The sequence below is a fragment of the Lonchura striata genome, chromosome 7, assembly GCF_046129695.1.
Source record: "Lonchura striata isolate bLonStr1 chromosome 7, bLonStr1.mat, whole genome shotgun sequence".
In the NCBI taxonomy this organism is placed as follows: domain Eukaryota; kingdom Metazoa; phylum Chordata; class Aves; order Passeriformes; family Estrildidae; genus Lonchura; species Lonchura striata.
The window spans coordinates 10241843-10262586 of record NC_134609.1 but is presented as its reverse complement, the minus strand read 5'-3'; the positions used below and the strand labels follow the sequence as shown (position 1 = coordinate 10262586).

General features: G+C 35.1%; 1 protein-coding gene across 25 annotated transcripts in view; it reads right to left on the bottom strand.

Moving 5' to 3' along the window:
• The window catches only part of KCNMA1 (potassium calcium-activated channel subfamily M alpha 1), a 425369-nt gene that overhangs the window by 145463 nt on the left and 259162 nt on the right, over window positions 1–20744 (bottom strand). For all 25 annotated transcript variants that reach the window (XM_077784567.1, XM_077784568.1, XM_077784570.1 and 22 more), the window contains 4 exons: window positions 11173–11248; window positions 6538–6613; window positions 5206–5376; window positions 3474–3565 (listed from right to left, as the gene is read on the bottom strand). In XM_077784567.1, the coding sequence (XP_077640693.1) occupies window positions 3474–3565; window positions 5206–5376; window positions 6538–6613; window positions 11173–11248 (415 nt within the window). The remainder of the gene's footprint in view (window positions 1–3473; window positions 3566–5205; window positions 5377–6537; window positions 6614–11172; window positions 11249–20744) is intronic.

Below are 20744 nucleotides of genomic sequence, written 5' to 3'. Positions count from 1 at the left end.
GGCAGATGCCTTTTCATCCTTTTATGGTTCTTCACATTAAAGTGATCCCTTGACTATTAACTCATGAATTTTACAAATAATTCAGAGAAAAAGCCTAAGCAAAGTCAAATTAAAAGCTTTAAAAAGAAAAGAGCTAAATGTAGACAGGGTGTAAGGAAGCATTTTTGTTTGCTTGACTGTTTTGGTTTTTTTTGTTCCAGATTATAACTGTGCCAAATTCAATACTCATCATTACATGCGTACATCTGGCCTCAGTTATATTTTGTATAGATATATTGGTATAGATATTTTGGTATAAATGCAACAGTAAGTACTGCTATTTATTTAACAGTTGAAGATGAAACTTCAGTCAAAGACTATAAAGAAATTCCTGTTCCTTAGAAGTCTCCTTACAATAATATTACAAAGCAGGAATTATAACTCAATTTAAAATCTAAAAAATTCTCTGTGGACTTTCACAACTAAATGAACCTATTATCTAGTAAGTTTAACCAGTGATAACTGTCTACAAAGTACTTTTATTTCCAAAGTTTGTATGTATGGGTCTCATCTAAGGCAAAAATAAATTTCTTTATTATGCAAAATGAATCCTGTATAGTTTATGATCCTTTGGGGACTATATTGGCTGAAAAGAAAAATTAAATGTGAGCTCAAATTTGATGTGTTTGTTATTTCTCTTCTTTAGTTAGTGAAGTTTGTATCAATAATTTTTATGCACATATTCTAGCTCCTTTATAGTTACAATTCTGTAGCAAGGCTCTCCATAGTATTAAAGTCACTTAGTGCAAAACTCAAAACAACATACATAATCATACACTGGTTTTAATTTTGGACCTAAATGTTTAATAATCATGTTATTACACACACTGAGTTTAGAAGGCAACATGTTGTGCTGTTTCCTGGCATAGTTGCTGGCTGGGGTTAAACCTTGACAATGTATAAACATATATATAGATTAAATAAAACAGATTCCATGTATTTATCTATTTTGTACAGAGTTAAAAAGTACACATATTTGCTGTTTCAAGGGCTGAAACTATATCTTTCACCAAAATTCAGCTGTTTTCATATTAGAAATGTATTTAATCTGGAAACTTTCTGACATTAGAACAACTGTAGTTTCTCATTATTTTTGCTGCCAGAATCTATGCTTGGTTGCTCAACTAAAGACCTTATACTGCTAATTACTACCACATGCCCATATCCCAAGCAAAGGAAAACTTATTGGTTCTGACAATCTATTCTCTCAACACTGAATTCCAAATGAAAACTTCAATTTTGGCCAAACATAACATTTCATCAATCTTGTTCTACTGACTGCAAAAGCAACATCAAACAAGGAGTCCTAATGGCTTTTTACTGTGCAGTTCCCAAGTTTAGATTCTCTGATGAAAGACCCACATGAGCAGAAAACAATGCATAAAGTAAATTGAACAGTTTGTATGCTGATGACAGAGATGAGTTTCAAGCAACAAATTATATGAGCAGTAGAGATCAGCAGAGAAAGCACTGACAACAGAGTGAGAAAAAAGCAGAGACTGCATATAAAGAAAGACAAAAAAAAAGTGAAAAAAATAAAATTAAGCACGCCCCAAAGCTAGCAGAAGCCTGTAATCTGAAGTTGAGCTTTTCAGGATGTGGAGTTCTGACTGAAGATCAGGTCCAAATTTCGAGACATCTGAGCAATGCTGGGTACTAGTGACAATGTAGAAGGGGAGGGACAAACTCTGTGTGCAAAACAGGTTTTAACCATATTTCCCTCTGCTATAACTCCTTTAGAGCTTTGAAAACAGTGGGATATGTTGTGAGTTTGAAAAACTTCTCTTTGAGAAAACAAGTATGAATATAAATATGAAACTGTCCTGACCTCTGTCACAAATAAATATTTTGGGAAATTAGCAATAAATTCCCAGAAATAAATCTAGGCATTTAGTTTGTTTAGGTAAGTGATGAAAGTTTCCAACATCAGTGTTTGCAGTTTACCTTAGACATTTGACTGCATCTCAATAAATGTATATATTGAAGTTTACTATCTCATTACTTGAGTATTCTTGAACAAAAATTAGTATAAAAGTTATATCTAATTTTAAAACTTTGATTTATCTACACAGAGATACAAAATAGTACTCTAGAATTAGCTCTGTGGGACATTTACAGTCTTTCTGCTACATAGAGAGGAGAAATAACTTGATAAAAGCATAATCCAATTAATATTGCATGGGTAAGGATTTGAAAGGAACAAAGTAAAAAATTATCTTGTTAAAGTAAGAAGAGGGGGACAATTCATTAGATATATTTCTTGGAGTACTTTATTTATATCATATGTAAAGGACTTTCTATCTGACTAGACTTTCAGGGCAAATAGACTCTACCAGTGGATGTCACAATGGTATGCAATGAAATGAAGGATGGCAACACTAAAGGTGGTATTGTGCTGTATCTCTGTATCACCAAGGACATCTAGTACAGTAAAGGCTTTATCCCAGCACATCCAGGAGCTGGGAATGCCAGAAAAAGCTAGCTTTAACTTGGTCAAGAAAACAAGCAGGCTTTCAATAGAAATGTAATGAGGTAATGTGGTCCAATAAAATTTAACCTTTGCCACTGGGTAAAAATTGTGTGTTTGTTTTTTTATCACACTGTTTTGATATTAATGTTACTGCCTGCTCTTCTTCAGATACGCTTAATGTGATACAGGGAAGAGAATTGCTTTAAGATCCCTGGTCACAGATTCTAAACTCATGAGAGTTTGCAATATCCATGGAAAGTCAGAAAAAGTGGCATGAGATCCAAATCTGCTGGTTGAACGCTGAGAAAAAGGGCTATTAGACTTTTTACATAGTCAGTCCAACCGAACAAACTGGTAAATATGTATCTCCTATTTTGCATCCAGTAAAACAAAGTTTTCTGAAAAAGTGAGTTGTCTGAAAATCATGCAAATTATCACTGCCACTTAGTTAAGAGACAAAGCACACGATATTCTGATGCTCAAAATGGTGAAGTGACAATTCACCCTTGCTGCAGAAGTTAATTGCATATGTAATAGCAGCTTTTTACAAGATATATCAGAGTAGTCTGAGTGGTATCCAGGTTCTCTTGAAGTAGGGACAAAATGTTGTGACTTGTACCATAGCACAGCCCAGGTCTCTAATTATAGTGTGACAACTCTCCAGTGGTAACATCTGATGCCAAAGAACACAGCCTTGTAAGCTGTGAGTCAGCTGTTACCACCTTCAGGGGCTCTTTAGAGTCCCACAACCACACCTGGTCTTTTTGGACTTACTTTCTGCCTCGGGTTGAGTTAAAAGTTCCGCCGTATTTCTTCCGATTAAGGATGAGAGCAGCAATTTCTGGCACGTAGCGAGCAAACATTGCCTACATGCATGAAACAGAAACACAAAAAAAAAAAAGAAAATGGCATGCAGAGAGTGTTCTACTGCAGCAGAGGCAGCAGAGCCTCTTGGGATACTTACTTTCTTCCACTAACCGCACTATAGGAACCACCATATTTCTTGCGGTTTCCTATTAACTCTATGATTTCAGGGACGTAGCTGGCAAACATGGCCTAAGAAGAAGATAGGAGACAGAAGAAAAGACTAAAAAGAGAGGCCAAAGAAAGGGGGATGATGAATATTTTCAGAAGATATATATTTTTAAGATCTGAAAATGCAAAAGAATTAGATCTATGCAGTTGTTTAAAAATAAAATAGAAAAAAATGAAAAAAAAATCTTATAAAACAAGAGGGCTCAATGTAAAAGCTGGTCTTACAGAGGGTACATACCTTAAAAATAAAGAAAATGGCCAAAAGAGGAAAAATAGACATGTAAAACAAAACAAGAACAAAATTACTTCAAACTGGTATCTAATCACAAAAAACAGTTGTCTACTTCTTCCTGAAGAGGGGAGGGGGGGGAAAAACCTATCCCAGCCCCACTGCAAAAAAACCAAAGCCAAGTATTATTGATACTGTTACATTTCTGCTTTCAAACACAGACTTCTCCCCACCATTGTAAGAATTTAAAAGAAGACAAAAACAAGATTAAATCAGGGGTAATTTCCCCATCAAGAAACAAAAAAATCACCGCCCCCCCACCACCCCCAAAAAAAAACTTTTCCAAAAGTTCTTGGATTTATAAGGATTGGAATAACATGTGATAGAAAAAAGGTTTTGAGGAGAAAATAAAAATTATTCTGCCATGTTTTGTCCAACAAACAGCTTCCTTGTGGCTGGATACTTTGAAGAGCTACTGCCATTTGACATGATCTGTCTTCACATGCCAATAAACAGAGATGAGAATGCATATATGTAATGCTCATACATATCTGTGTGTGGCTAATATATGGCATTCACAACACTGGTTATATACATATCACCTCTGTGAGATGTATGTACATGTGAAACCAACAGGTGAGGGTAAGGTAACAGTGCACATACGCATGTATGGGCACAATATACCTTACTCGTCATCCGCATAGCATTTACCTTGCACAGGGTAAATACTAAAATAACCCTGGCTACTTTAGAGACCATTGCAACAAGTGAAATAATATTACTAGCACTGACAAATAATGGAAAAGTTGGCAAGACAAATAGTAACTTGGGTGCTACTTACATACAGGACAAAGAGAAATTGCTGATATAAAAGGATACTGGTTATGGTCATGTGATAAACTGTGAGCTAAAACTGCACTACATGACATGAAAGGATGTTTGAAATTAAGGAGAATATGGTTTGCCATCATCTGGATCAGGCAAGCTGCTCTTTAAGGCAGTCCAAAGCCACAGTGTTTGTTGGAATTCTGGGAAGGAACACAGAAGGGTGGGTAGGACTTCTGAAACCGCAAAGTGCCTTTAAATATCAATAGCAACCCCCAAAAACGCTCTACAGTCAGTAACTAAGTAGAGGACTACAAATAACATTGTGTGTTGAAATATTAAGGCACTTCATATAATCACATGCATTACTCATTTAAACGGATTAGAAAAATTCTAATTCTGGACTAATTCTACACTAATATGACAAGCTCTGCCAAAATATTTATCTACAGGAAAAAATGCATATTAAACATACTTTCATGTTTTATAATTAATTTAAGTTTAATAATCCAAATATTATTATTCCCTTAATTACAACATTGAGATATAGAGGATCAAGTTTTCAGGTAACTGGAGTATTAAGAAGAGTATAAAGAAGAACTTTTACCAATCCCCCAAGGATGAAGAAGACCATGAAAAGGCGACCAAGGGTTGTTTTTGCATAAACATCTCCATAGCCAACAGTGGACATTGTAACCATCAGCAAATAAACACATTCCCAATATGTTAGCGGTTGATTATTTTGGAAATTTTCCCATGGATCCCCTGAGTTCTCCACCTACAATGTACAAGAAAACATATAATGAATTATATTAATTATAACTGACTCTAATTAACCCCAAATTAACTCTACCCATATATGCATGTGCCTGTGTGTGTATATAAATATATGATTTGGCAAATGATATGAACTCTGAATCCTTTCCTGTGATTTATTTTCATCAAATACAGAACCCGTTCCTGTGTCAAATAGAGCACTGCAGTTCTTTTGCCAATATATACAGCCTTGCTACTCAGATAATTTATGGGAAGTATCTTTTCCAGGCACCACTAAATAATGTAACTTAATAATGTAGTTTCATAAGTTCATTTAATAAAAATGTGTTCAGAATATTTTCAGAGTAAATCTTACTTTTAATGCAATTGTACTTCTCAATGTTTTTGTTTTAAATGATTATGTAATTACTGAAAGAATTCCACCTTTAGTGGAATGATACTATTTTTTCAAAAAGCCAGCCACTGTTGAGACAAAATTATAAATTTGTCAGTGGGAAAGCAGTTTGCCAAATAAACTTTGTTCCATAGTAAGAAGTTAAAGTTTGAGTATTCCTACAGTAGAATGGAAAAGCTTTTGTTGAAAAACAAAGGGAAAAAAAACCAAATCCTAGAAAATAGCATTCCCTTGGTCTTGATATAGTATTTAAGGGGTGTTGTGCTCTGTTTATTCAAAAATCGAAAAAAGGGTATTGTTTCCAGATTGAAATGCTATATTTGCCCATTCTACATGAATGAGAAATAGATCATAAACTAAAAATTGAAAATCTCTGCGCATCTCTACCAGGGCGAACATGAAATGACTGACAGAGCAGGAGAAGCAGGAGTTTGAATGCAGTCCCGCCTAGCTGGGTGCAGTTTTTCTGTGACCCGCCTGGCTGGCTGAGCGGAGCTGCGGCTCGCTCGGAGCCCCGGGCGCGCACCGCCGCCCGGCGCGCCGGGCAGCCCGGCATCCATACGTGCAGTGGAGCCGAAAAACACAGCTCCAATCTCCGCCTCCCGAGAGCACAACCAGCCCGGCTGCGGGGCTGGGATGAGCGCCTCCTTCTTGCACTCCGCTGTCGAGGTCCGGCACTGCCGAGAGCAGCGCGGTGCCGGCACCAAAGCAGCTCGGAGCGCCTGGGCCGGCAGCAAAAGTCAATGAAGTGTTCCCAAAGGCACTCACCAAATGTATGAACCCAGCTGCCGTCAGCCACGTGCTGATAAATATAGAGCACAGATTCACTAGCTTGATGGAATTACTGGAAATAAACAAAGCAAAAAGGAGATTAGACTAGAATTTGTCACATATTTTTTTATAGGTACCTGTATACAACTGAAAACTTTAGACTCAAAAACCTGATGATTATTTCCCAAAAGAATGAGGTCACATTTTCATAATTTAGATACCTTGAAAAGAAAGTCCCAGTGTGTGAGAGCAGAAAGACAAACGAAAGCTTAGCTACATGAGTAGTCAAAAACAAACTAATAGAAATAACTAATGCTTTTTCACAGATAATTTGGTTGCCCCTCAGTACACACACCTCTTCATTTTTCACTGCTATACACTCAAAATTATTCACATATAAATACATAAAAAATACATGAGAACATTAGGATTCCCAAATTAAAGAACTAAGGTGTTTTACAGTGCCTGTGTAAAGTCCGAAGTATTTTCCATATTATTCTGCTTGCATGAACTCCTGTGGAACTCTTTACAGAAAATTCACATGAAACTAGAGTATTTCATACTTCACACTCACATTTTTCTCTATAAAAAGAAATAAGTATAATTTAAACCTACCAAAAGATCTACAAATGCTTTTTAGTCACACTGAATAGTATTCTCCATGTTCTAACCAGAACATGGAGAATACCTCACTCATGGAGAGGACCTCACTCAGTTCAGCAGAAAAATACCATACTTAAAATCTTCTGGATTTTTTGTGACTCTTGTCACAAAAGTCACTGTCCTAAGGATATTTGATAGAAACACAAAGAACTGCTGTCCATGTATGACTGTGTTTAAACAATCTTACCCATTCTTGCATTTGAAAATATTTGTAAGAAGGTATAACACCTCAGAAAAGACACCAGAATTATCCTTAAAGCAATACATTGAAAAATTTAAAAATTGAGAAAAATTTACTCTCAGTGCTAGCAGTAGTAATTTTCGGTTCTGTTTATAACCACTTTAAGGACAATAAAAATGCATTCTTTTCTGAACAAAATTACCTTAAAATTAAGCATTACAGCTCTTTAAAAGATATTTTTAAAAGTTACAGTTAGTAGACATATGGGAGTATAAGAAATAGACTATGACTGGGTAGTATGACAGATGATGAAATGAATACTGTACTCAAAAATAAAATAGCATATCAGCAGTTTTGTCATTAGTGTCCACCAACATCAATATATATTCCCTATTTCTCTCTTTCTTAAACTATGGTTGATCGAAGTCCCTATTTTCTTAGTGGTAACATTAATTTATAGCACAGGACCTTAACCAATGCTTTCCTAGATTAAACAAAATCATAGGAGTGATGCAGATGCAAAGCTCCATTATGAAAGGCTGAATATCATCCTTCACACCTGAGCTCAGAACATGAGATGTCCCTGATAAAAAATTATGTGTCTGTTGGTCTCTTCATGTCACTGTAATACCCATTAAAAGTAACTATTTACATTACTTATTTGGTACATTTTATTTTTGAAGATTTATTAAACACTGTGATTGTCTGTCCTCTATAAAATACTCCCTGTATTTCTGCCAGAGTCTAAATATAGATGAAGGATTAGTCATAAACATTTTCCCCCTCTTTAAGCTCTTTCCAACATCTGTGCAAAATCCCTTACTGTGAGCCCTGCCTAAGCTCCTGCAGATTTTTTAAAATATATTAGAAAACAATGGAGAGAAATTTTTCAATTGAAAACTGTAGAATTCAATTTCATAAAACATGGGAACAAAAAATCTTGAGTAATATACATTTAACTTCAAATTAGGGAACCAAACAAGTCCTTGGCAGAGTACAGACTTAAAGTGCCACTAAAATTTTGCTTTGTCTTACAGGATCTTTTCAAATATATAGAGCTTTCTTTTTCAGATATTCTAATAATCACCTAACACTTTGCTAGTCTCCTTACTGCCTCTGTTTTTGCATTGTGCAGCTTCTTCCACTGGATTCCATTTTTTGGAATGGCCCTTCTGCTCACTGTGTAAATAATATATATTCCTTTAATCTTCATATCTCAGTCAATAATTCCAGGAGTAATTTTAGGTTACAGTTTTTCTTTACTGGAGAAAAAAGAAAAGGAAGAGAAAATTTCCGTGCAATTGCACTGAATATTAAAAACATAGCAGTGCCCAGTATACCCTATCAGTTTCTCATCTTCTCAATTGTTATGTGTTATTAATGCCAAATGCACTAAAATGCTTAGGTCAAATTAGTTCCATACCTTTTTCACATAAATACATAACACCTCAGAGAACTCTTTTCTTTTGCTGGATTTTTAAATAATCAAAAGTATTTTTTCCCCCCTACTATAATTTCAGAGCTAGTATATACTGAATTTTCTATCCCAATTCAACAATTCAAGTTCTGTCATTGACTGTTGGTCTTTATGTTCACAGAAATCCTAATATGTCAAAAATTTCAATAAAACCTTAGAAGTGGACTGTAAAAAATTCTAAAACATCTTAATTCTAGAAGATTTTTAACCATCCCTGAGCAAAATAATGTTGCAGTAGTGGGCCAAAAGCTTTAAAGTAATAATAAAGGTCTAATAATAATAAAGTAATAATAAGGTCACAGCACATAACTGAAATCATTGATTGAATTTAGGGAAGCAAACTTCATTTAAATAATACTAGATTTGTTGAGACTAGTAGTTTAACTGCTCTAACTGGTACAAAATTTTTAAAGATTCTCCATTAATCACAAGGGCTCAGCACGTTTTTTTTTTTTTAGGAAACAAAATAATTCAGAACCAGAAGCTCTCAATTAAAGAGCATTCTGGTAATATAATAGAAAATGTGTGTGCAGCACATGAACTGCAGTTCTGATGGTACTTCAGAACACACTGAAAATACAAAAATTTCCTCATTGAAGGTAGCAGTAGCAGTAATAAATTAATTTTCTAGCTTGTTGCTTTCTAAAAGCTAAACTCATGCAAGACATTAAAAGAAACCCCAAGCCCTCACACAATCAAATTTATGTCAAGTGTAACTAGAAACTCTTCTAAACTAAATTGCATTCTGTTAATTTCTTTTAATTTGACACATCCATAAAAAAAAATAAATGTTTTGTGAACACTGCTGACCAAATTATTCAGCTCATTTCAGGTTATTAAGACAATAAAGAGAGCAAACATGATTTTCTATTGCATTACCAGGAACAGAGAGAGACATAAAAAACTGTTTTGGGGCAGTAACAATTCTTCAGTTAAATAAATTATGTTAGTGATGAACTGCTAAGGATGAATTAACTGACTAAACTAAAACACACATATAAGAAAGTTTTGCTTTACAGGCTTTCACTAATCAACATTTGAGATTTATAAATATTTTGTCAGTCGTATAAATAATCGCAGAGATGATGATATCTAATATAAGAGCAAATTCTGCACCAGAGAAAGGCTGTTTCAATCAACAGGTCAATCTTAAATAAACCAGCTCTGAGTACCTTGAAAATGATTAATGCACATTTTTGGATCTGGAATTTCACAAATTCTCCACTACTGAAGGGGCTATTAGGTTTCATCCAAAATCTTTTGAGTTTATAGGGCTTCTCCACTGTTCTTACAGCAGGGCTGTTCTGCATATTAAATCTTATTCTCCTTTCCCATACTGAGAATTCTGAGCTATGGGACTTCACCTTACAGTCTTTGATGTCTTTGACCAGAATTGGTTTCCTTCCAGCAGCACAACTGAAGACAGATAGTGTGAGAGTTTTACAGTACAGAGAATAGTTTCAAGGTTAAGGGTTGAAGCAACAGCTGTTTACTGTGAATGTGTACAAATTTCAGTACCTGTTTTCCCATTGCTACAAATTATCACGGCAAGAAATGGATTTACCTGCATATAAAGCCCTCACACATCAATAGCAACTGGTGCAGAGAGGAAAGGTTTTCAAAATGGAATTGATTTTACAGTAGTTATTAGAAGCTGGGTTCAATACTTCCCCTGGAGCATTTTAGAGAATGATGAAAAACAATGTGTCTTCAACTGCAAGGCATGGGAAGGTTTCTCTTTATTTCCTTCAAAATGATCTTTTGTTAATATGCCAAAGAACCAGTAAGCCAGAAGGTTAATTGGAGTATTTTAATTACTATATGGAATAAACACTAAGGATAATGAACACAATATAAAGATGTTTTTAATGATAAAATTTAAATTTTTTTATTTAATGTTTTTTATGTGAAAAACAAAGCTCAGTTCAAAAAAACTGGAAGAGCCACAATGAGAATTTCTCAAAATACTTTTTAACTGTTTTCTTTTGAATGAATTTTGATTTCAGTTTTTTCAAGACAGCAGAACATGGAAAGAAGCAATGTTTAATCAGTACAAAGCTATGTAATTAATTCTGCTTTTAATTTATCAACACATAACTTTGCTCGGTATTTCAAATATAAAAACGCATCAATTAAAATGATCACGTAGCAAAAGATGCTGTCACTGACAAATCATTCATCAGCAGAAAAAGGTTTAAAGAACAAATAACAAGTGGGGTTATTTTTCCAGAGAAGAAAATCATATGTTACTTGGCCCCAAATCAAAGCCATTTACCAATGCAACTAAATCGCATGTAAGAGAAAGTCTTACCTTGTTTTAAGTATATTCAGAAACTGCAAGATTTCTGAAAACTGTATCAGTCTAAGGGCTCTTAAAAATCTTAAACCTGCAGTAAAAGAAAACAAAGTTATGGCAAAGAATAATGCAAGTTGTAACAGCATATCACAATGACAGTGATCAATTAAATCAACAGGTAACATACAAAATGTCAAATACCTTTGAAATGCTCTTCCATATTTAATTGTTCAAGGATCCTTAACATGTATTTTTCAAATTGTTTTAAATTTATTTTCCTAATAACAGGTTTATCCTACCATAAAATGTTAATTTATGTAGGAATTAATAGAAGTAGACACACAGGCTGAAAGCTAAGGGGGAAAAACCTCACTGAGGTAGGTTTCTGTTGGCAGTTGCAGTGCACATGTCCTTTTCTTCAGGCTGTCAAAGACACGCAGGTCTGAAACATTTCAGTCCTCCAACATTGCTTAGTGAAAAATAACAGATCATGGGCAAAAGCTCTGATAACCTGGATAAAGTAGACTGTATATGCCTGATTAAATTTGGTAAATCTTAATGACGTAAAATCTTTTATAGTAATAATGCTCCCTATCTCCAATCTAATTTCAAAAACCTCATGCAGGGAAATAGAGAAATCACACTTTTTCTCTTAAAAATGGCAAGTTTACTATAATTCTTTTCATCAGTCTGTAACTACAGGAATACATTACATATCACTATTTTTAAAAAAATATTTTTAAAAATAAATAGCATGTTTATGTTGAAATCAGATTGCGTGCATAGCAATTCCCAGACAACTAAAAAGTCAGTGAGACAAAGAGTGTGTGTGCAAGAGAAACTAATCGAGAAGATTAAGGGCTTAAATTATTAAAATAGTCTTATGCCTACAGTAAATTATTTGGATGTAGATCTTTGGCATATGAATAAAAGTACACTCTGTACTGTACATATGCACAGCTTATAAAATTAAAGTAAAGCACCAAGGATAATTTTTATTAAAGAGTACAGTCAGGAGTTACATAAAAGTTGTGTAACATGGCATTGCAACTGTTACAGGAAGGTCCAGAGCAGCTTCTTCTCATACATTCTCTATATTGACATCTATTTTACCCAACTCCAGTGCAGGAAAACACTTTTTATTTCTAGAAACTTAAGGAAATACTGATCCTGGCAAACATATAAACCTGGTCACAGCTTTCATCATCTCACTGGAATAAGAGGTTCCCCTCAAGCATAAAGGTGCATGTGGCAAGATGTGTTTAAGTCAAGAAGTTTTTCCTGCAGTGGTATTGGAAAGTTGTTAAATAAAATATTTGCTCTTATATTTTACCTTGTTAAGACTCTTAAGTAATGTTAAAGTGCACTTCTGTCTATTATATGGATATAAAGTTTCTTTTTAATTACTGACTGTGGGTAAATCTGAAAATTAATCACAACTTGCTAAATGGATTCAGGGACCTAAATGAAAAGCAATAAAATGAAACTTAATAATGCTAAATGTCAGATACATTTGCAATTACAGAATGATAACTTTGGATCATATTGCTGAAACTGTGAGAGACACATCCCTCTGTTCCAGTTCCAGGAGTTCCCACAGTTGCTACTCATGTGGTTAGTCAGGGAAGGAGAGGATCCTTACTAGCAATCCTAAACCTTCCATCTCTTTTTTATCCAGCTGCTTTCCTCACTCTGTTCCCTATAAAATTTTATGAAAAATGGCTGGAGTGAAAAAAACCCTGCCTCTAAAATGTTTTGCACTACATCTGAAGCTAATCATAAGACCAAGTTAACCATTTCTAAGTTGCAAATAGAAACCTGGGAAACATCTAAGTTAGCAATAAAACCTCTATCTCCAAACCCTTATAAGGGTTAAATTACATTTTAATAGCTGAGAGATCAAATGATAGAAGAAAAATACTGTGAGTTTAATGTGTTTTTTGTGGGAAAAGAAAATCACTATAGGCGAAGTTCTGCATTTGCTGCAGCCCACATAATTTTAAAAACTTTCATTCATAGAATAGAATTAGGGAAAAAAACCAGAACAGTAGAGAGTTTGCTTGGACATGTTAAATACAAAATAGAGCTGGCTTCAATTATAAAATCTGAAATATTTATTACGTGGTGAATAATTAATTCTTTCCAGTATCCTGAAGTTTCCTAGGCACAAACAGATCTGCTATTATAGTCCTACATGTATTTTATTTTATGTGATTTTCATGGAATCATACAATAATTTGGGTAGGGAGGAATTTTCAAGGTCATCTTGCCCAACCATCCCTGCAATGAGCACATAGATCAGGTTTCTCAGAGCCCTGCTTGGTTTGACCTTGAACGCTTCCAAGGTCAGCGTATCTACCACCTCTCTAGGTAACCTGTTCCAGCTTCACCATGCTCACTGTAAAAGAAAAAATTCCTTATCTGTAATCTAAACAACTCTCTGTTATATTGAGACCATTACCCTTTCTTCTATTGAAGCAGATTCTGTTAAAAAGTCTGCTCCCTTCAGGCACTGAAAGGCCACAAAAAGGTCTCCCAAAATCCCTCTTTCCTCCAGGCTGAACAACTCCAACTCTCAGCCTTTCCTCACAGAAAGGTCTTGCATCCCCTTTTTTTGTGCTGAGGGCCCCAGAGCTGGATGCAGAGCTACAGGTGGGGATCACAAGAATGAAGAAGAGGGTAGATTTTCCTCCCTTGCCCTGCTGCCCATACTGCTTTGGATGCAGCCCAGCACACAACTGGATTTCTGGGCTGCAAATTCCCATGGCTGGTTCATGTCCAGCTTTCCATCTACAAGCACACCCAACCCTCTGCAGGGGCTGCTCTCAATCCCTTCCTTACCCAGCCTGTGTTGATGCTGAGGGTGGCCCCAGCCCAGACACAGGACCCTGTACTTGGCCTTGTTGAGCCTGAGAAAGTTCCCACAGACACACTTCTCAAACTTGTCCACGTCCTTCTGGATGACATCCCATCCCTTCAGGCATGCCAACTGCACCGCTCAGCTTGGTGTTTTCTGCACTCTTGCTAAGGATGCACTCAAACCCACTGTCTCACAACTCAGAACAGGTTACCTCTTTCAGGTCTACTCCCTTACCAAGAATAGAAACAGCTGATACTTGTTTATACATGAAAAATAGAAAGCAAAATTCACTAATAGGAGCACTAACAAAAATACCCCCTTTCCCAAAGCTGTTTCAGCTATGTATACAAATGTATACTGCTCTCTTTCCTTAGCAATATTTGGGAATGTGTTTTATGCAAATGGAGAAGAAGAATTTGTTTTCTTATGAAATATCTATAAAACTGGTTTACATTTAAATGATTTAATCAAGAGTTGAGATATAGCAAGTTTCTTATGAATTACAGTGAAGTCCATTCTAATTCTGCACATTTCATGGACCCTGTCTGCTAAAGTTAATTGTAAACTGCTAAACAGAATTCTCAAGAAGTGCTTGCTACTTTCTCTCCATCACGTAACTTATCTTTTTCTCAGCAAAGAGTTTTACATTTGAATTTTCTTATGGGATCTGACAGAATAGAATACAATCTGCTATACTAGAAATTATACAAAAAAATAAGTACTAAAATATTTAATCTACCCCAAAAATCTCTCTAATAAGAGAAAAAATACACAGATAAAAAAAGAAGAACCTCTAGAATTTTTCAGCGTTCTGCTTCTAAATGGATTATTAAAATATGTTTAGAAACTGGAGTTTATTTCAGCCACAATATCCAGAACAAAGCTAAGCTATTCATAGACATCAAGACCAGAAAAAAAAATAATTATTATAAATAATATGAACAGATTCCTTAAATAAGATGAGACAGATTCCTTAAACAATATGAGACAAAGTCTTGTAGTCCATAGTTTTGCCTCTACTACAATAATCTGAGTTGTAGGTATGATGATTCAAATAAACCCTCAACTTTTCTACAGGATTATTGTCTTTGCTGCAAAACTATTTGTTTAGTTACTGTGTTGCCTGTGCAGCAAACAGACCATTTTCAAAATACACTGAAAATATACAATATGTGTCTAATATTATTTCATATCATGGTGTTCAACCATGTAACATGTAAAATCTGCAAAAGATGGTCACTAGGAGAGGCTGCATATTGCCAGAAACCCCTGAAATCAGTTTTAGAGAAATTAATTATCTGTTCAGTAAGAAGAATACTATGCTGAACTACCAGGCTACATCTAGAATATAGCACTTTTTTCTGACTCTTTAGTAAGGACTCAGTAAAATGGATGGATTCTTTAGAACAGAATAGTGATCCCAATGTGGCCAATAAACTATGTGCCAGTAGCAACACAATTACAGAAGAAAATTATTTTATCTATAAAGTTTACAGCAAAGTAAAGACCATTATTTAGAGATTTTTTTGACTTTAAAGGCAATAGGGTATTTTCCTGTCAGACAGTTTTGTACCTTCTCTGCTGAACTGATGCTTTCCACTGAATTAATATGCAGAAGCAACCAGAATTAGCTATAGGTTACAAACCCCAAACTCCACCCCCACCAAAATAGGGAGACTGTACTATTTCACATCTTTAAAGGAAAAGGCAAGGAAATAATGATTTATATGATTTTAATAAGATTCTAATAAATAGAAACAGACATTGGGATATTTCTTCATTCAACATGAGAGGTCAATAGACAAGAACAGCACCAAGCATTTCACTGTTTCTCACCAATGAGATATGTAATCACCATTTTACTGCATTAGGATGTCCAAAATATTGGTGTAAGAGTTCAATACAAAGAGATTCTGCTTACCAATTCTATTCCTGACAAACCAGTCACCCATTTAGCAGAACCATATCTTCATCAAACCTATCACTGGCTACGTCCACCCTAGATTTCATTAAGACCACACAGTTTACTGAAGTTAGAAAAAAACCCCAGAATCCATATTTAGGAACCTTTCTCAAGAGACAGGATGGAGGGATAAATTTTAGGAAGCAAAATAATCCCATTTTGATCATCTTCACAGAGTGCAGCAGATTTTTCTGAGATCTTACTCCCTATAGATAGGCTTGAAAATTAAAGCTCAAAAAAAAAAAAAAAAAAAAAAAAAAAAAAAAAAAAAAAACCAAGAAGAAAGAGAATGGGAGGAAAAGGATCTGTCATTCTTGGAACCAACCCAGATAAAATATTTTTATATGTTTCCCCACCTCTGTTATGCAACAGTACAAGTGGGGAAAATAGCCTGCAGCATGAAAAACATCAATGCTCTACGACCAGGACAGTAAAACTACAATCAAGTGTAGAATAAATCTCTCTACTGTACATTCCTTCAACTTGCTATTACAACTTTTAAATAACAGTAGTTTCAAACAAAATTTCTTGATAACACCAACACTGCAGAATATAAAATTCCATCCTTCAATAAAGACTGGAGTATTTGATTCTAGGTGAACAATGAAGCCCTTGCTGGGGAGATAGGAGTAAATTCCCAGTAAGTTTGGGAAAGAATTCTTCCTACAAATCAACTGAAATACTTCATCCTTTTTTTAAGTCGAAAAATAAAACAGAATTTCTTTTTCAGAAGATATAGTAATACTAGCACCAGAGACAGTATAACAAACTACAGTTCTGAAGAAAAAGTTCAGAGTTGGACCTTACCCCAGTATGAGCCGACCCTATAACAAGACACCAAGGAGTTTCGCAAAGTACGCTGCTCTTCCTTTTCAGGGATATTATGCCCAGGTTTGACACGATATCCATTTTTGAACAATTCTCCATGAGATTTTTTACGCCTTCTAGTACTTTTGTACGTTTCTGTACGCGTGCCCCCAGAAGGGTTGTGGTAGACTAAAATCTTGCTGGGAATCATGACTGTATCTTCAGCTCCAGAAGCACTGCAAGGAAGTACTGTGATGGAGTCTTCAGTCACAGCATTCACTAACTTCAAAGATGGTCATATATTTACCCTTCCTTTTGCTAATTTAGTATCAATACGGAGAGACAGCTCACAGCTCTTTAACAGAACTTCTCTTTAGAAATAGATTCGTTTAACTGGACACAAGATAATGTTCCCCCTTACCAGTTGTTATCAAAAGATAATTCAGTATAATCTAGTCCATTTCCGTTAGCTTGAAACAAACAGAATGAGTTCAAATACAAAACTCAGCTTCACAAAACAGGCTATCACAAACTGGATGGGCAAAACAAATCACAGAAGCAAGCAGGCAGTGCAGATGCTCCTCTGATCCGAGATGTATTAGAGCTTAAAAGCCATTTCTATCCGGATATTACCACATAAGCTTCTTTCAGATACATCAAAGAACCACACCCACTGATTCAAAACCTACAAACATGATGCTGTTCACTTGGAATGACCGAGAACTCTAGCAAAGAATATAGTTCTTATAATATATTCACATAAAGGAAAGTGTTTACTGTGTATTAGTTTCTTTGGCAAGTTCACATATCTGTTTTCCAGTTAAAGTTAGTATGCAGAAGGCAGAGGTCATATAATCAGCCAACTCTTACAGGATTTATCCCAGATGAAATTAAAAAACCTCCAACAAATAAACACAACAACCCTTCCTCCAGCCCCAGTTAATGACTGCTATCTTACTGAAGGAAAAAGAATTCAAAACAAAACAATTTAGCCATCCAGCATGAGCACGAATAATGAAATCCATAGCTCTCTCAGGCAGACTTGCTCTATGAATATTCACAAAATTAGAGTTTTGTTCAGTCAACTACCACCTCATTCAGTGGATAAAGCTCTACAAATTAAGAGTAATCATCATCTTCCAGTACATATGATAGATTTTCTTCATGAATTGTCCTGCTTTGAGCATAATACACGAACTTCATTGTATAAAGCTATCTTCATTTTGAGGAATATGCTTATCATTTCCTTTTTCTTTTCCTTTCTTTTTCCCTTTGTTTTTGGCCTCAGAAGACCCACAAATATAGCAATGCCATCTGGAGTACAATGCAAAGCAGACACAAAAATAGGTTGCATCATGTGCTTATATGAAATACACAGGATTTCAAAGCATTTTGGGAATGTTATTAAGGGGTGGAGTGCCAAATATAAAGGGGATTGTAGTACACAAAAATTTCCAATTATAAATAACATAGAGATAGTAAAGCAAACCATTTCTGTAAGTCCTTTGCATTGTAACCTTTAACACTATGTTCTTACAAAAACAACCCGGTTATGTTCCCACTGGTCACAACAGTCAGGTTCCATTAAATCTATAGGGATGAGTTTTATGTCTGCATGCTGACAAACATCCAGGATTTATCTGTGAGCACTTGAATCATTCCTCTCCAACTGAAAAGATGTGAATGGGGTAGTACTTATCTGTGTTACTAATCACATCTTGTACAGCTCAAACTGAATGCACATCCTACTTACTTTTTACCATATAAGGCACACTATTTTTCTTTCTTTCTGTATTTCCTTTTGACTAGTATTATAATCTTGTTATTATCCAATTTTAAACCTATAATTAGTGGACTTTATACTTAGTACAGCAAATGTTTGGGTGTAGAATCCATTTACCTTGAAAGCCTGGAACGTCTCTGAAGGAAAACAGGACCTAAGTAATAAATAGCAAGAGCCAAGCTGTTTAGTTTATATAACCTATTATTATGGTTTCAACAATTTGACAGTTTTCTTTTAACTCCTCAGCTTCTTGGCATAGCCAGATTTTTATCAATTTCTTTTCAGTCAGTGCATTGCTTAATCTGTTGCATAAATCAAAATTTGAAAACATAAATTAAATGACACAAATCTAAAATAAACCTGCTCCACAAGTTTAAAAAAGAAAAGGTATACGAATTTGAGCAGCAGCAGGATGATGGCATATTGTGCTGAGAAGCATTCTTCAACATCACAGACAGCCACACAAAGCTGCTGGTACTACTTTCCTGTGCAAAGGTTTCTGCTTTCCAAATTATTATTTTTTAGTATTTTGTTCTACAACCCGATTAACCAAGACAGCTTCTTGTTTTCAGTGTCATTTACAGTTTGCTACCATCTATAATATCATTCTATTACTTGGCCAATTTTTTTAATATAGGATGTAAAATTAGATTGCAGAAAATTGTTCTCTGTAGACTAATTTTTTTCAGTTATCCAGAAAAATACTTTTAAGGTATTCTAGCTCAGATGAGCATCTGAGAGGAATTCTGGAGTGCAATTAAGCACATCAAGGTGGTGCATCAGTAGAATATTAGTTTCCTACCCCTGTGATCCTTGGCCTCATAGTCTGAGGTAGACCTAAAACTCCTTAACTCTGTGTTATCAGCACTACCTGAAATGTCTGCAATATGCACTGAAGTATTTAATCCAAACTAATCAACAAACATTCTGTTAATAAAGAGCTCTAGAATGACTTTTAGCAGCCTATTTTGCCTTCAATGAACTCAAGCTACTTACAAGTGAAGTTTTTAATATTTTCTACAGAAGCATACCCTTGAAGGACATGACTCCAATACCCTCCTTGAACTAGTAATAAAAACAGATTTACATACTTATGGAAGTGCTGCTATAATTAAATAACAACTTGCTTTCAAAGTCCATCCAAATGTGAAGCTATTGAGGGAGAAGAAAGCAAGACTTGTCAGCAGCTAGGCTCCACTTTACCTTTGGCTATTCAGGGACTAGGTACTTGCTACATCAGCTTGAAGGAGAGCACGGGAAGATTAGATCCTTCTTTGGAAAACCAGTGTAGTGGGTAGAAGTGGGTATCAAATCATTGTCCCTTAAAACACAGGTTATACATGGGTGATGCATTTGCTGTGCTTTTTTAGGATACTATTTGCTTACAGTTGTGCTCAAAAGCTTAATCTGCAAAAAAACGCAAAACACAAGGAAACCTGCCAAGGAGAATCCTGCTGCAGAGAAAAATAACTGTATTATATCCTATGACTATTCTCTCCTTGAAAATTCATTTTTAATTTAATTTACAGTAAGTGAAAACAGAATTTTCCATATACTACCTTTTCTCTCTTTAAAATTGCTACTTCTAAAACAACAATGTAAAAGTCATTTGCTGTACACAAAATGGCCCATAAAATTTTCATTGGTGCTATTTCAAAAATGGTCAAAGTATTATTCATAGAAAGGAAAAAAATAACCTGCTATGTCTGAATTGAAAAGCTTTACAGATTGGTCAACAACTGCTTTTTAGTACAGCTTTGGATTATGACAAAACCAGAATAATGCTCATTCTGCCAAGAATTTACCACTCATTAATCTCACTAAATTATTTAGAAGGTAATTTTACAATCCAGTTTTGAGTTCATGAGGAAACGCATGTAGTTGCATTATTCATATTTTATCTCCTAGTCTCAAAGTCTTAAGCTATTAAACCATTTTCAGAAAGCTTGGCATTAGCAAGAATAAAATCAGTCACTTGATAGGGAAACTTTCACTTTCTTGCTTTACACCACTTCAGGCAACAACTGTGTCATATTCCATAAAGCAAGCACAGATAGAGCCAGTAGTAAATGAAGAGCAGATCTTTACATAAACCAGGGAGTATTAACTCGTAAACATCTTATATTACAAAAGAAGTATTATCCCACCAAAGTGAGGTTGGTGCCATTTTTAAC